The sequence below is a fragment of the Condylura cristata genome, unplaced genomic scaffold, assembly GCF_000260355.1.
Source record: "Condylura cristata isolate star-nosed mole 26May11 unplaced genomic scaffold, ConCri1.0 scaffold00016, whole genome shotgun sequence".
In the NCBI taxonomy this organism is placed as follows: domain Eukaryota; kingdom Metazoa; phylum Chordata; class Mammalia; order Eulipotyphla; family Talpidae; genus Condylura; species Condylura cristata.
The window spans coordinates 44,122,254-44,139,901 of NW_004567117.1; the positions used below are offsets into that span (position 1 = coordinate 44,122,254).

The 17,648-nt window shown below is 39.6% G+C and overlaps 1 protein-coding gene across 1 annotated transcript in view; it reads left to right on the forward strand.

Annotated features, from left to right (window-relative positions):
* Positions 1-17,648, forward strand: part of CCDC102B (coiled-coil domain containing 102B) — a 239,920-nt gene that overhangs the window by 205,122 nt on the left and 17,150 nt on the right. The window contains exon 8 of the mRNA XM_012725769.1: positions 8,943-9,046. Within this exon, the coding sequence (XP_012581223.1) occupies positions 8,943-9,046 (104 nt within the window). The remainder of the gene's footprint in view (positions 1-8,942; positions 9,047-17,648) is intronic.

The following is a 17,648-nucleotide window of genomic DNA, read 5'->3' on the forward strand; positions in this document are numbered from 1 at the left end:
AAACACTTTCATAGGTCACCTTAGATGAACTGAGTGGTATTGTAAGCTGGTATCTTTTTATTTTTCTTATTCCACATTGTTCATTGATGTCTGTGAGTATTTCTCAAAGAATGTATGTTTATGCTGTTTCTAGAAACTTATAGTCAAATGCAACTTAAACACTGGGAAACATCCTTACAGAGGCACTTCCAAATGTCCCAGGGAGACATTCTGGAGGTCTAGTGGGCCAAAACTATTCTCATAAAATTTTAAAGATGTTTTTCCACTACACTGACTTTGTACTTATAGTATGAGATAAACTAGGCAAAGCTGTTTACAACAGTGATTCAGTAATAGTCAGTGATTATATTCAAAGAGAGGTAAAGAATATTTTGAAATTTTGGAACCTGAATATTATGTTTGTAATTTGATCATTAGTTTTGTGGAGAGCTGGACCTCTGTTGTAAGGAATGTACTTTATATACCGGTTATCTGTCTTTTTTCCCATCAGGAATAATGCATCTCCTTTGACATTGTTGTGATGTCACTAAGCTATGACTGGAAATGATGTGTTGGAATTAAATTAAACTGAAAGCATACCAGCAGTATTTTACTATTTAGAGGAAGACATGTTCTCTATTTCAACAGCTCTTAAATTTTGTAAATCTGACTACTGTTCTTTGTTGTCATTTAAAATAGTTTAAAGGTGATAAAAACCTCTAAGTCGATCATAGATTTATTTTTACTATACATTAGACACTTAGTCTCATATGCCAATCGCTTATTTTCATTTGTATTATTTCAGATACATTTTTAAAATTATTCAGAGAAAATTTAATCAGTTTCTTTCTCGAATGATATGGTCAAAACAACTGAAATCATAGAGAAACCCAGGGAATTTAGAACTCAGAAGCTGAAATACAATTTTTAAAATGAAGAGGTGTCCACTTGTGTTTCAGAAACAATGCTAGAAACACTGTTTTCAGACTCTCATTTGGTTCTTTGAAACTTCCACAAGAATGAGGTCAACAACCTTGCTGGTAACTTACATATGTAAAAGTTCCTCTACAAGTCAGGATGCATGTTTATAAGGTTTTCTCTTTGAAACTTATTCAAAGAAGGATCTAGGTTCTGTTTTGCTTTCCATGCCAGGGGGGAAATAAAATCCCGTCGAGATATTTGGTGCCTGTAATTCAGCGGGCTTCATTCACAAGTGTTTGCAGGTAACTAATTTCCCGGCATGCTTTTGTCATCTTGGAAATTATAATCTGGAAAGAGACTTCTATCATTAGGAAAATATTCCTGTTTCACACATTTCACCCCTGATGATTATAATCCTTTCTTGAGATTTAGGGGTTCCTTTCTAAATTGAAAACACTGATTAGATTATAATGCTCTCTGTAGGGGTCCTGCCTCTGCCTTTCAGTTTATATTCCAGTCACGGCCACCGCTTCCCTTCATGTCATTTGCTTATATTACTTCTTGTAGTTTGCTAATTTATAAAACTTGAAGATTTTTCCACTTCTACTTATTCTCATGAATTTTACTTTTTTTTTTTTTTTAACTGAGGTAACATCAGCTTGCATAGTTGAGCTTTAAGAGTACAGGGACCCCCTCCCCCACCAACAATACCCACATTCCCTTGTTCTCCCCCAGAGGTGGTCTCCCGCTGCAGTCAGTTTCCTAGACAGTTCTTACTTTGACTTTCTCTGACTCCTTGCTCGGTTTCTCTTACTGCAGAGAGGTGTCACAATCCCATCTTTGTATTTCTCCTTCTGACATATTTTGCTTATCCTCCTCGCCAGCTCTAGCCCCTGTAGCTGCAAACAGCATTGGTCTGCCTGCTAACCGAGTGTCCCCCCTTCCGGAGAAGCCCCATCTTCCTGTCCACTCCTCTGCAGGGTGTGTTGTAAACAGTCCAGCAAGAACATGGGAGTGCAGATTTCCCTCTGAAGTAACTCTGTCTGATTTGAGGTATCTACCATTGTTTAATGAGAGCGTGAGCCTTGGTTGCGATCAATTGACCAATCAACCAAGAGCGCTTACTGGTTTTAAAATACTCCCTGAACCCCTAATTGGCTTTTCCTTTAGGGAGAAAGGGGGATGCAGGGTTTGTAGCTCTCGATAAAAGTTATTTCCTGTGTTTCATGAAAATTCTGCCACACCTTTGGGAAAGGGCATTTCTGAGTCACTGGTAGATTGTCACCAGAGGGGCTGGCCTGTCTTAACGACCAGGCTTAACTGCTGCCGTGAAAGCCAAGAAAAGGACTCCAGGTGCAGTCGTATAGTACTGCAAAGTTTGGTGCTGAATTTCTTGTTCTTCATGCTTAATGTCTGAGAGTTTCAGTTGCCGTGATACTGACCTAGTGTTTAGGTAACTGATTTTGCTGTAATTTCCTTTTATTAATTAGAGAGGAATAACTGGGACTTATACCTTTGCTGGCCATGAGGCCTACTGATCATGGCATGTGATAAACGGTTGAAAATTGGGACAAAAATGGCGATTTCACCTCTTTCATAGAGTCTCCGGAATGCATTCTACTGGTCAGAGGCAAAGGAAGGCATGGAGTCTGGTGTTCTGAAAAGTCCTTGTGCAGCAGACATCTGCTATGGGTTCGCTGAGTCAAGATGACATGGGAAAAGATTGTTAGTAGGAAATGTGTGCATCTTGTGATGATCAAATGCAAGTGGTGATTTAATGAAAATTAACACTTCATTTTCATGAATGTTAGTTGATACTTTATTTTCTTCTGAGATCAAATATTATTTTTCCACAATAACACTTTAAAGTATTATTCAGGTTAACTCAATTGAGAAAGCTATCAAAGCTTGAGAACTTGGTTACAAATTAAATACCCTTAATGTTTATTCATTCACACATCTTGATGAAAACTGTCTATTCTATGAAGAGGGGTGTACTCTCATTGTCTTTAATTGGGATAAAATTAACACCAATTAAAATCCCCTCATTAAGATGCCGTACCATAAACACTTGTAGTATCACTGCCCCAGGTGAGCCAATCGAATCCTGAAGTGTCCTCTCAGCTACAGATGTGCCACACGACATCAAGGCTTTGATTCTGCGGTTGCTATGGTAGCCTGAACAAGGATTCATTTTAAGATCCTCAAGGCATAAATTAAGAACCACCAGCATGGAGGAATGTCAAGTGCTTTGTTCCCACTGGCCATGATGCTGGTTTAATTTATTGGGAAGAAAGTATCTCTGAGCTAAAATAAGCTATTTATTACTTTAGCCCACATCATCTTATGTATTAATACCTATCTTAAAGTCTTTAAAAATGTGCATACATTTTAGACTTGGTAAGTCATCAGTGGATGTTTTATCTATGCCATTATAAAGATTCAAAAGTTTATTAGAAGTCAAGTGGTTCCTTTTTTAAGATAATCTGAGGAGTCTGTATTCACTAGAAATACCCCAGTGCCTGATTTTGTGTATACCCTAAGTTGATTGATTTGGCAGAATTTATAGATAATACAGCAACTGTGTTTATTTCTACTTTTTAATAACGTTACTGCAATATAATTCACATACCATAAATTTAATCCATGCAAAGTCTTCCATTTGTTTTGGGTGAAAATCATTGTTATCTAATTTTAAACCATGCTCACCATCCCAAAATGAAACTACTTAATCATTAGTGGTTGTTCTCCTGGCTCGCACCCAACATTTGGCATCTCTTGATCTACGTTCTCCACATCTAACCTTTCACCAAAATGAAATCAGACTATGTGACTGTGACTAGTTCATGTACATGTAGCCTAGTGGTTTCAAGATTCACCCACAGTGTTGCATGGAGCAACTTTTTTTTTTAATTACAAAAGTTTATTTTTACTTCATTTTGTACATTTTTTTTCCATCTCAATTGTAATCCCCCCGGGTTCCCCATCACCAAGTCACCCATGTGCCATCACCATAATCCCGTGCATTTCCCTCCCCCCACCCCATTGCATGGAGCAATACTTTTAATGGCTAAATAATATTCCATGGTATATACAAATCACATTTACCACCTTTACCACCTTATTCTTTAATGTTGTTTCATGTACAAATTTCTGTGTGGATGTTTTTATTTTCTTTAGATTTTCAGTGTTCTAATCTCATTTGTTATTTAAGACTACTTGAGTATAGCCATCTGATTGGTGTGAAATTGTACCTAGTTGTGGTTTTTATTTGAATTTCCTTAAAGATTAATGATGCTGATCATGTTTTCATGCATTAAGTTATCATTTAGATTTTGGGAGGGGAGAAGAATCAGAATATATTCTTTGCCCATTTTAATAGGATTATTTGCCCCTTTTTATTATGGAGTTGTTTTCTGTACATTCTGAACCTATTTCCAAATTGAGTTGCGTAGTTTTAACTCTTCCATTTGGGACTATGGCCCCAAATGGACATAGCTTTTTACTTGTGGATAGCTAGCTGTCCCTGAACTATTTTTTCAGGAAAGGAAAAACATCTTTACATTCTTTTTTTAATCTCTGAAGCAGCTATGATCAACTGTGTTTTGACATGTGTATTTTTTCCCTAGACCCAGCACAATTTTATTCACTGACCTATACACCTGTCCTCGTACCTATAACACTGTCTTGATTATTCCAAACGTTTAGTAAGAATTAAAATCAAGTGTGAGTCTCTAAATTTGTTCTTTTCTGAGGCTGTTTCCATGCTTACTTGTTGGTTGTTAAGAATGTTGAGCTTTAAAACAGATTTAACTACACATGTTCCCAAAAAGAAAGATGCTGTGTCACTAAAATGAAAAAAAAAAAAATCTTTGGGAATATAATTTTCATCATTCCATTTGCTGGAAGTGAGTTTAAAGAAAACTATCTTAAATTTCCAAAAATAATTTTCTTAAAAATTTCTCATATTTGACCCATCATATAGAATTATTAAGCCCACACTCTTATAAGCAAACACACTTATTGTTCTAAAGACTTTAATTCACCTTGACTTACTCAGCTGAGATATTCTCATTAATTTCATGAGCTCTATATCTTAAATATATTCATTACTACCTTATGTGATTAGAAAAGTTATTGGCCCAGAAGGTCAATAAATTATTTAAGCATTGCATTTATCCAGCGTCAGCATGTTTAACACTTTTTAAGCCTTTTAACAACTGCCCGGTAGAGATGAAGCTTCTTTTACTTACTTAAAATGAATAGTACCCAGTAGAAATTTAGAAGCCCTGTGAAATTTAATGACATATGTACAAAAAGGGCCCGTGGCAAACTATTCTAGTAAATCTTACATCACATGGATTAAAGGGCACAGAGCATTTTACATTTGAAGTTCACATTTTAATGTTGAATGCCTCAGTAATGATTTCTTGGATTCACTGAATATAAATCACAATCATTTTCATGTAATTAGCAACATGTTAACACAATCTAACTAGCAGCACTCTATTACATTAAAAGTCTGGCAGTTGATTTTGGCATTGAAAAAGAAGTAGAAAGCCTATGCTACAAGTAATAGATTTCTTAACTCCTTCCCACTAAAAGTCACTAAGAAATTTCAGTACACTATGGCTATTTGGATGAAGAGCATAGCGCGATATGAGTCTCAATTAAAAATATCCATGTAAAATGAGTCTGTCCTAACACTCGACCTTGGCAAGGTGGGGTGGCCTCTCGTTTCTGAGCCCCATCCCAGGAGTGGGTTTCAGAGAACGTGTGATCAGGATGCTTATCCGAGTTGATGTCATCATTCTTCATTTCCTTAATCACATTCCAAGCTGGAAAGCTTACAGAGACACCCCTGTGCGTGCCCCGAGCAGAGCTGGAGCAGAGCGGCCAGGAGGACTTGCCAGAGTCTGAAGCACAGCATGTCACTTCCATTTGTGAGGCTGGAATCGGTCCTGGGCAGGCGCTGATGGAAAGAGGTGTCAGCACTGATGAGCACCTGTGTCCGTTTTCAGTTAGACGAAGACTCGTAATACAAATGAAAGCAGGTTTCATATGTTGCCGCCTGAGGCATCTAACAGGCTTTGCTTTTCCAGGATATTCTTTTCTAATCTTTTGTTTTGTTTTCTTTTCAAGGATAGAAATGAGTATTTTCCAGGAGTTGTAACCCCCTTTTAGCTGAAGTCATTGTCTTATGACCAAGGTTAGACTGGAGCTGAGACCTCTGTCCCACGGTCAGTCTGATCAGATTATAGGATATGGTTTGAACGTATTTTTTTCTTGAATCATAAAATTTTTGGAATCTACTCAGATTTCAGGCAGATTGCCTGGAGCCTTACCCAAGCTGCAGTAGGAACAAAGCAATTATTCTGCTCTCTCGGTAAATATTGAATTGGATCTATCTGGCATATAAAAGTTTTAAGATGCCATTAATACAGAATTTTTCCAAATTGTTGCCTACTTTTTCAGCAACGCTTTTTTTTTAACAAAAGTAGAAGGGCCTCTGTTGCTTTGCCTAACCCAGAGCTCACTGTGCTTGAAATACACACAGGAGCAGAATGGATCTCTCTTCCTCAGGGCATCTTCACTCTCGTAAAGAGACCATGAGCATATGCAATATGAAACTAGGTGCTTGTATGATGGGGATGATGATGTAATAAACATGACACAGGTGAGCGTGCTACATACCCATGACTGGGGCCTGGAGTCGTGAAGGACGCGGGGGTGGAGAGGGGGGAGGAGGTGTTCAAGGTGCTGTGTGTGGGTAGTTCGTCTGTGGGTATCTGGACAAGCAGGGGGCTGAAGTACTTTGAGGAAGCTTCTGTTTGCGAGAGACAAGAAATGACAAGTTAGGGAAACTCAAGGATGTAGGAAAACTCACAACCATCTATGCTTGTAACTAATGAAAGGTCCTTCAGCGAAGCCATAGTGAGTTCTACTCCAAGTGTGTTACCTGGGAATTGGGTAAAAGGTAAAAATCATGCGCCTTCCCAGAGACCAAGGCCACAAAGCGAGTCCTATGTATGTTAAAAACTGAAGTTTGTTTCTTTTTTCTTTTCTTTTCCTTTTTTATTTTTTTAAGATGTATGTATTTATGCTTGACGTCTATTTTGAAGGGCTTTATGGTGGGTGGTGTCCAGGGCAGATACAAGGTGAGCAATGATATGGGAAAGAAAAGAAAATGACCACATTGCCAGCAAACTCACTCTGTTTTCTGCTGGAAATGGGTAAAATTTCAGGGGTGTTGAGCAAGCCACAAGTCTGGGGTGATAGGAGGTGTTGAAAGACACAGGAGAAGAGCTTGTCGGCTAATCCGGGACTGAGATTTTGTTTTGGGTACTGAAGGCTATGGAGGGGTTTGCCAGGACTAACATGGCCTGCTTGCAATAGCCACGGCTTTGAGGCAGCCCGATGAGAAAATGTGAATACATGGGTGATAGCTTGCCCCTAAAACATCACAACTTTTAATCTAAAAGTTCATTTATTTTTAAAAAACTTTATACTAATATAAAAAATAAACACGTTAGACCAGTATTCACGGTGTTTCTCTTCATAGCTGTCAATATGAAATGTCATGTATTACAGTATTATAAGGATTTTTCTCTCAGCTTCGATAGCATAAATAGCATCATGAAATCTAAATAAGCATTTTAATGACTGCAAGCTGTTCTATGAGTGATAAACTAGAATTAAACACAGGACTTTCAGTAACAATTTAGGTCAATTTGACTTCATTCGATCACGGTGAAAATTTGCGCAAAGATTGGTTTAATGTGTCTGATTTTTTTCAGAGCTTTCAGTATAATGGAAAAAATGCATATTAAGACTTTTGTTATGCATTACAAAATTGACTCCAGCTTTGAAATGAGCAACTTTCAGTAGCATAGACTGTTGTTTTTCATGTGGTTGGACCAAAAGTCCCGAAATATCTAATATCCGTTAAGTTTTCAGGTTATTCTCATATATATGCTATTGGCACCCATATATTAAACTCAAATGATAAAATAGAAGCTGCGGGTTTTTAAAGATAACCGTTCTCAATCCTTTAAGAGCTATCTTGGCTCTGTAGTGCCACGTAGGGTTTTTTCCAATGGCATATTTAGGAAAAACGAAAATGTGAAATTTTCTATTGCAGTTGAACAGAATTACTGGCCAGTATGTTATTCATATATAGTCACATTCCAGAAAAATTTGAATTCCATTTTTGTTAAGAGAAAAAACACCACAGAGAAGCACAACACCACCATGCTACCTCCAGCAGACACAGGAGAGCCCACGGAGCTGCGCAAAAGCCCCTTAAGCAGCTCAGTTGGGAGCAGGGAGGAGGGTGAGGAAGGGAATGCAGCCCTGGGACACGCTAAGGAAAGCAAAGGTATTTCTGCCATCTTCACTGGAATGAGATGAGGGGACTCGGTCTTCTCGGCATAGATCCTCGCAGAGAGAAGTCTAGACGTAAACATCAAAACCAGCCACCTGCAGAGTGGCTGAAATCAAGCTTTTGCCAAAAAGCAACACTTTTGCTGGCAGACTTTTGCTACCTACACCACGAGTTTTCAAGGAAGGAAAGGGCTTTATGGCCAAGTTATAATTGCACCATAGATTGTCATCGGCTGACCATTCCAAAATATCTTCCCTCAGTCCTCTCTGAATATCTCTGGCTGTAGGTATTCAAATGCCTGACTAGAGGTACAGCAATAGCTGTTTGCCAGAGGGACTCCTTGCAAGGCCTCAGACAAAATGCACTTGATTAAGATTTTTTTTTAGAAGTATCTATAAATACTCATTTCTTCCCGTGTATATATGTAACTTCCATGCATTACAAAGTTGACTGTTATTTGAGTAATAAGCCCAAGTTCTAGCACAATGACATAGAAGAGAATGAAGATAAAAATGGGAAAAATGTCTAAAAACAATTTTGTTGAGGCTGTAGAGGCTGATGCATTGCTGTTGAGATTATTGATGTGTCATGCAAAAATATTTTTAAAAATTATTCATCTCATGCACATTTACTTAAAAGTTTTCTACTTTGTTTTCAGCTTGATGTTTCCCTGCACCAGATCCATAAACTCCAGAGAGCTTTGGATGAACAGAAAGAAATGAATGAGAACTTGGAAACTGAACTCAGGCACTTACAAAACCGGTTAGTATTACACAAGATATGTTGAACCCAAGATCGGGATATTGGTTAAATAAATCCGTGACCTTTATTTTTCATATATCTTACATATGAAGACACATTTTTAACTAGACATTAACAAAAAAATTTAAAACAATACTGATTTGATGAGGATCATCTTATTGCTTTGCCTAATTGATGCTGCATATTATGGTAAAGACAATTTAAAACAACTTTAATTCTGAAAGGTATAGAAGTTAGAGTACACCTAATGGAAGAGGTGTTATCCTGTACCTCTGAGTCACATCCAGTATTATAAAATGAAAACAAATATGTTTTATATAGAAAAAAGCTTAGTATCTGATATATTGAGCTATAAACCATAAAACAAATTAACTAAGTGAATAAATCAAGTCACAGTAGTTTAAGTGGGTAAGATTGTGAAGGAAAAAGCTGGTAAAGAAAGATTAATTCTCTTCAGAGGTGAAATCTTGTCAGTGGACCCAGTTTAAGATTATTTCCTCAATGATTTTTCTACCAAATGTTGGGCATGAAAAATTTTCAATTCTACCTCAGGATCCAGCAAACGATCCAAAATGCAGTGGTTAAAACAACAACTCCTTAAGCTTCAGTTTCTGCTGTTGGCTAGAAAAGGCGGATCTGTGTGTGCTGCTGGCCAGGGGCGCCCCAAGGTCACATCATTAGGGTGATGGACCGAGGAGGGACTGCCCAAGATGGCGCCCTGTGTGTCTGGATAAACGCATCTGTCCTTTCACTCCATCTGGGGGGCTCTCATTCAGCAGGACCAACTGAGCTGCTCCCCAAGAGGCAGGAGAACCTTGCACCCTTCGAGTCCAGGACCCTGTATCTTCCTTCTAGAGAAGAGGCCACGGTTGGCTGTGAAGTGGTTCTCTCCTCTCTTCCACTCTGACATGGGCTATGGGGAAGCTGTGGCCTCTTGTCCTTTCAGTCCCCTCAGTTGACTGCTTTCCCACTAGAACTTTCTTTAAACCTGGGGGTGTTGTGACTTTAACATTCTCATAAGTCCCAGTAAGTAGGATTTGCTGCTCTTACGTCCCATGAGCCAACCCCATTCTCACTGAGGTAGTCTCTGTGCTTGTCCAGTTGCCATGTTTATGAGATTGTCCTATTCTTCATCCCCCTATGACCTTCCATTAAGTCTTTTTTAGCTCTTCCCCAAAGATTTTCAGTGGCTGATTCATGTTACTAGGAGACAATGCCTTACTTCGTGACTGCTTCTCTTCTCTGAAATCTGCTTGAAAACCGAGTGATTTTCGAGCTTATTTTTCTCTTATAATGTGGTTAAAAGACAGCATCTGGCTCTTGAGCATGCTGCATGTTAATCTTGTGAGCTAAAACCGCAGGCTTATTACACACTTGTAGCTGTGATGCTCCTGCTAGTGTCCAGCTCTGCACTGGCTCGCTGCTTTCTTCACAGCATCACCACTGCCCTCCCCACTGTCTGCCCACAAGCGCCACCTATTCTAGGATTTGTTCTGACAGCAACTTGCCTCCAGATACCAGCTTGAGGTCAGATGCTACTGGATGGTGGTGCTCTGCTTCCCCTGGAGATGGGGTGGGGGTGGGTACTGTTAGATCTGCTTCTCCCAGACAGAGCCTGATTGGAAAACCCAACATGGCTTCACCCATACCTGACACTCAGCTGGGTCTCTGCCTGGCCTGAGGAGGCACTGTGAGCTCAGTGGCCAAGCGTGAGATTGCCCACTTGGTTGGGTAGTTCCCACCAGGACTCTGGGGACCTCACAGTACATCCTCCTTCAGCTGCACTGATTCAAAGCAGGTCACAAGGCCAACCCCACTCCAAGAGGCCAGAGAACTGACCCCAAAGTTTTGTGGGAACAGCCCCAGACACAATGAGGGACACCCACAGCTGTTACCATCATTATCACAGACCATTTACCAGAAGCAGTAACTTCTGATTTTACTTTAAGATCACTGTTAGATATGCATGCTGTGGTGAGAGGATTCACCAGAGATAGTAGGGAGCAGAACAGGCAGGTCTACGGTACCATGGGGGTGGACACCTCCCAGGCCACAGTGACCGGCGACAGCTTGATTGTGTTGAGACTTTATCCCCTGTGCCCCCAGGGAAGCTCATGTTCTTCCACCTACTCAGAAAATAGGCTTTTCTGTCATCTCTCTGACCTCAACCATGTGACTTATCACCAAACTAAGGATTACTCCCTCAGACACAGAATGGAATAAGGTAAAAGAAACATCTCACCCAGCACCTGACATTAATATTCAGCAAATCTCCATCGCATTCTACTTTTTAGGAGGTGAATATGGACCTCTGAAAAATTGTTTACAAATATTATGTGCATAAACTTTCTAAGAAGTCTTGGTAATACCTCACAGAAAATTAAAAATTACTCTTGACATCAACTACTTAAACCTGTATCCTCTTTATGGATATGATTTCTTATCTTTTGAAATATTTCAATAAGAATACTGACTTCAACTCAACAGCATCATATAATAATCCTGATAGCTCTAAAGAGTCAGGACCATAATATTGTGATGTAGAGGCATTGACAATAAAGTGTTTGAATTACTTGTCCTTTAAAGAGAAATAGTTACAATTGCAAATGCTAGAAAATTTCCGAATAAAAATTGGATTTGAAATGTTCTTAACTTAGAACACTTGAGTCCTGTTAAAGTAACCTTAACATGGATTTAAAAATACTGTTACACTAAGTATTTGTTTTATCAATCAACTTCAAATACAGAAGTTACAAACTAGGACTCATTAAGAAGCATAGCTCTCATGGAGCTAACGAAAGATCACAATCGGGAAAATTAAGATGTATTTCTGCATAGGCATATGTCATGACTTTTCTGACAGCCCAGTGTTATTGCCATGGCCACAGATCTAGCAAAATGTGAAGATATTTATTTGCATCTAATAATGCTTATCATAGGGTTGTCTTCTTAAATGGAATTAATAAAAACATGGAATAAAGATGGTTTTAGGCAGTTGATTTTTTTTTTTTTTGAGGGCTGAAATAAGACATTCTTAATAAAACAAGTACATCCATGCACTTCCTCAGCTCCTGGTACAGACAAAGCTATTTTTAGAACATGGTGTCTAAACCCTGCAAAGATTCATTTTGTAGATGCGAGAGCAGGAGTTCCCAAAAGTTTAGTTTTCCTAGCTCATTTATTCAGTTTGCTGTTAAAGACAGTTGTTATTAAATCAGACCATTGAAAACACTACTGTATCCATACCCTAAGGGGAACACTTAGTTATGGACTTTCAGGATTAGTGTAGAACTAACATACACACTGCATGTCCTCCTGACCCTGGCCTCTTCCTAGGAATAAAAATATAGACCGATTGGTGTGGGAAACGAAACCTCTCCAAAGTATTCTCCCCATGGAGTGGAAAGTAGGTGCATAGTTATTTTTGAACTTGATGTGAGCAAGGCAAAGATATGTTATCTACTTCTAAGGTAGAAGCCATGAAAGTTTCATCTCATATTGATGTGAAGATAATGGTGTCTGCATCTTTCCATGAAGGGAGAGCTAATAGTGGAAAACCTGTACTCTTGAAGATGATTCCATTGCATAGATGAGAGTAAAGTTTAGTGACTGGCTTAATCCAACTCTCTAAAACAACCAAAAAGTTCACCAAAAAAACCCTGGAAAATACAGACTTACTCTAACAGCATGGCAAATTTAGATGGCCAACAATTTCCACATCATCTGTAATAATGTTCTTCTGGACCTCTGAAGTTCTATTCACAAGAGGAAGAATTTGTATTTGAATGTATGTATTGTCATGGGGAAAAAGATACCCCAAGTTTGATTGTAACTAATTATTGAAGTGCACAGTCAATCTATGGGAACACATAGATTGTGCCAAGTAAGATGTTCAACAGCTGCTTTGATGAACTGGAGAAAGAAGCAGGAATAGCACACAGGTAATTCTCTATTATTTTGTGTTAGAACTGAAATACAAAGTGGTTCTAGAGGCAAGGGAAATTTTAGGGGAAAATTTTTAAGAACAGCTCACATTATCCAGTCGTCTTTACTTATACACAACAGTGGTCAGTGGGGGGTCATTTTTTCAGCATTTCTATTTGCCTTAGGGGAAAGAGCAACTTCAGCAAGTCCGCGATTTGCTGAAGGCCAGGTGTGTCCGGGTTGGAAAAGCCCCTCGAGCAGGTTCATCGAGGAGAAGGTTTGCAAAATACCAGACCGGCACAGACACTGAAGCCAAACATTTGCTCTTTGGAAGTTTTTCCCACCTGTAGCTAGAGAGGACAATACCTGTTTCATTATGAGCTTTTGACATAATCCTGTGCATAGTACTTGTGCCATTGTGGAAAAGTCAACAGGGTTAGTGGTGGCTCTGTGATATTTAAGATTAATTAATGGTGTGAAATCCAGCAACAAAACATTTTTGATTAACGGATTAGTGAAATCTTAGTCAATTATTTCATATGCCTCTCTTTAGCATACAAAATTGACTGCACCTTTCAGTTCTGGCCTCCACAAATGAAAATAAAGCATGATGTGAGCGATGAATAGGCTTGGAAAGATTTCCCAAAAGGGGGATTCCTATTAAATATTCCTTTCACTAAAAGAATAAGTTTATTTCCAACAGCTGCTTCCATTAGACTGTTAGCACCAAGCAAATCCATTTGTACAAAATATTCTGGGCAGTCCTCTGTAGCAAGAGATGAAGTAGAAGAACATGAGAATAACATTAAAAGGTGAAAAAAAATCCATTTTAACATTAAGCTATAGAATGTGGGATAAAGTATAAGTTATCAGCACTGGAATCTGTAAATTGCAGTTTTATTGAATGAACTGTATTTTGCTTTTAGACATATTCATTCGGTCACATAAAACCAGATTCTATCGTTCTCTGAAACTTGCTTTTAGCTTATTACTTAGTCTCTCTGAATGGAAATAGCTGAGAATATAATGGTTGAATGGGAATACAGCTCTTTTACATAGATCTTTATTTCCAGAGGAATGAAATGTATTTTGGACTACATTTTCTCATCTTAAATGTGGCATTTAGAAAGTGACTGCTTTAGTTGAAGTGTTAAAATGCAGTAGGAAAGTATTACTGTACTTAATAGTGATTCCTGCCGGGGACTGATGTGGTTACTGGAATTTAACTCATGTAGAAAAGGCAAGAAAATGATAAGGATTTGGGGTTACCTTGTGCATACGCACCCACCGGCCTCTGAGTCTAGATAGTATACAAATGAGTATAGAAAGGTGTTTCTGGAAAGACAGGCTTCCTTCTTGTAAATCAACGGAGGGGATGAGAATAGTTTCAGGGGCTTCAGTAGTTGTGATTCTAACTGTAAGCTGGTACTTTATGTCAGTAACATCGCAGAAGGGACAGTCGTTTTACAGATATTTGGAGACCAGGATATAGGGCAAAGATGGATGAACTGTAACTGAAGAGCCTCAGTGCTTGAGTGCAGGGGATGAGGTGCAAAAATATGCATTTAAAATTAAAACGTAAAAAGCTCCATGTTAACGTTAAGCTATAGAATGTGGGATAAAATGTTAGTTACCAGCACTGGGATCTGTAAACTGCAGTTTTACTGAATGAACCATATTTTGCTTTTAGACACTTTGGTCACATAAATCCAGATTCTAGTCGAGTGTGCTCTGCCCCTGGTGAATCCTCTTGCCGCCACCTCTGCAGCTTGGCCTGTGCCAGTTCTATATGCACAATAAGTTTTGTTTTTTTTTAAGTAAAATATATTGGTGGAGTTCATGTTAGGAAGGAGTTCTAAAATAATATAAAACCCAAGCTATCAATTGATGTTTCATCTCATGAAATTTTAAAATATTTTATCTTACCAAAGGTTCATATACCTCTCTTTAATATACAAAATTGACTGCACCTGGAGGCAGTGGCTTTTTTTTTTTTTTAAAGATTCATCTATTTGTGCATACAGAACTGGGGTACAGGCCAGAGGCTCAGGGGCAGCGAGAGGCTTCACCAGAGATAGAGTGGGGAGCAGGACAGGCCGACTGACCAAGTCCACTGCTGAGGGGAGCAGCGGGAGGGTCAGGAGAGGTCTGCCGTGGCCTGTGGGTCACCTCCGGGGCAGGTGGGGATCGAACTCATGCGGAAGTGGCTTTAGCTTCTCAGTGCTGTGCCTTAACCTGCTGCGCCACCAGGGAGGGCCGGCAGTGGCTTTTAAACAGGGTAGGTGTCCTCAGGACTGCACACGAGATTCCATTGTTGGCCTACAACCTTCTCTCCTTCTATCTCATCTCCCCAGTTGTTAGGCCAAATAGTTACATTTCCATGAGACTGTTAAGGCTGTTTGCACCGAGCTACTGATCAACTAATAACATCTGCCTAGCACTTGTTTCCGCCAAGTTATTGACTATTTTAACTTACATTATTATCTCTGTGCTCATCTTCACATTTTTCCTCCAGACTGCTTTAAGTACTCAACAAATTAATTCCTAATGTATTTGTCTTAATTTCCTAGTAGTGTATCACTAGTAATTTAATAAAGATGAGGACAGGTCATATTTTAGCCCTTTGATTTAATTTTAATCCCTTGTTCTGTAAGCTTTCTGGGGGTGCTGTCCCTTTTGATCACTCTGAAGGTAATAGGGAAATAGTATCACTTTCTCTTGTTTCTATTTGTGATCATGTTCCTGCTTGGCAGGGGGCGACTTCACTCATCTCAGCTCCTGACTTGACCTGACAAATCTTGACTGTCTCTCAGGCTGTCTTCTCTTGCTTCATTTCCAGGTCTTTTTTCTCTGGTGGGGTGGAGAGGGGTTGTTTCCTCTTCAGAAGTGCTTGGTTTAACTCTTTGCCCAGACAGCCTCAGATTTTACAAGTGTCTTGGGAGAGCTGGTCTCCACCTTCAAATCCTCCCCTGAGCCCCTGAGGCACCTCTGGGCGCTGATCTGTCCATCCCTCAGCAGCCCTGGCCTGGGCGGAACTGGCCTCCCCTTCCACAAAGTGACAGTCTGCTGGTCACCCATGCTGCTCTGAGCCGGTGTCTTGTTCCCTTTTAGAGTTGGTTCTGCGTGTGTCCTGGACATTCTGTCTCCTGGACATTGATGCTCCCTGTGGCTTGAGAGATCTATTACCCATTTTCAAGCAAGGTCCCCCATCAATGCGATTTATAAACTTTATTTATTGACTTTATTGCAAAGTATTTTCCTACTCTGCTTTCATCCCTGTGAGATTGTCTACTGATCAGCATCCTATTCTGGCTCACAGTTTTGGATCATTCTTTTCTGGGGGGCGCATCCCTTAGTAGCTAAGCCGGTAGAGTTCTTTGGCTGCAGGAAACCAGGTGAGCATCTTTGCTCACCTGTGTTCTGTTGGAAGTTCAGGGAAATCTGTTGGGTCCCAGAGAGAAAGCTTTTCTTTTCTCAGGCTCTGTATATCCAGGCTGGATCTCTCTCCCAACCACAGAGCATTCAGAAATGCAAACAACTGGTTATAATCTAAGCCATGTATTCTTATCCAGTGGGAATTAGAGCTAGATTCATGTGTGAGTTTCTTGATCATAACGGTTTGGCTATTTGCATTTTGAAAACTTAAATATTTATTTATTTGAACTCTATTTAGATGTAAATGTCTCCCCTGAAACTTCACCAGCTCTGCAGGAGAGAAGGGTCTTTTGGGAATGAGAGTCACAGGGAGTAGCTATGTCCGGCCCAGGCATGGACCATATCATCCCACTCTGCGGTGGGCACCAAGATGCATGGAAGCACCCCATCCGTGCCCATCATGGGGGGTAGTTCTGGGGTGGAGGGTCTGGGCTCAAGTCCAGGTCACCCGTGGTGCCGTGATCATGCAGAATCTATAGGTGTTATGGTGTTATTGTAAGTCAATCAGAGCTTTACCTTTCATAAAAGGGTTTAAAATATTAACAAAATGCCATAAATAAGAAATGAGCATGCTTGCTTTGCTTTATTGCGTCTGCACGCTGGATGCTGTCTCTCAGGGGCTGGTGCTGCGCTGGGCAGCCTGGAGGCTTTGGCCTCTGCAGCTCAGGGTGGGACTAGAGCTTGATGGTATTAGATTGAATCATTTAAGTTATTTTGGAATCCTGATTCTCTTAATTATCTTTCTGTAATTCAAATTAACATATACTTAAGTCTTATTATGGCCGTTAAAATGTATCTATTGGCCTTTGTTTTTCCTACCATCCTAGAAATTGAGTGCAAATATGTGTTAGCTAGTTAAAACATCGACTTTATACATAACATTTGACCCTTTAGTTTGTGACCCTTAGTAGACTGAAAGCAACAATTAATCACATTTGATGTTCATAAATAGTTCGCTTCTAGTTCAATTTCCATGGTTTGAAATTTTAACCCGTGCCCCCTTTTAGGTGAGTGAGAGCCATGTTGGGGAGGCGGCGGGGAGTCCCTGGGGTGCTTTTCAAATCCTTTTCCCCCCAGTTAAATAAAGTCATAATTTTACATACATTCAAACACCTAATAAAGAAGATACTACCAGCTCACGAATTTAACTTGGATTAGACTCAGATTAGTATTTTTTTTTAAAGATTTATTTATTTATCCATACAGAACTGGGGTACAGGCCAGAGATGTGGAGGGTGAGAGG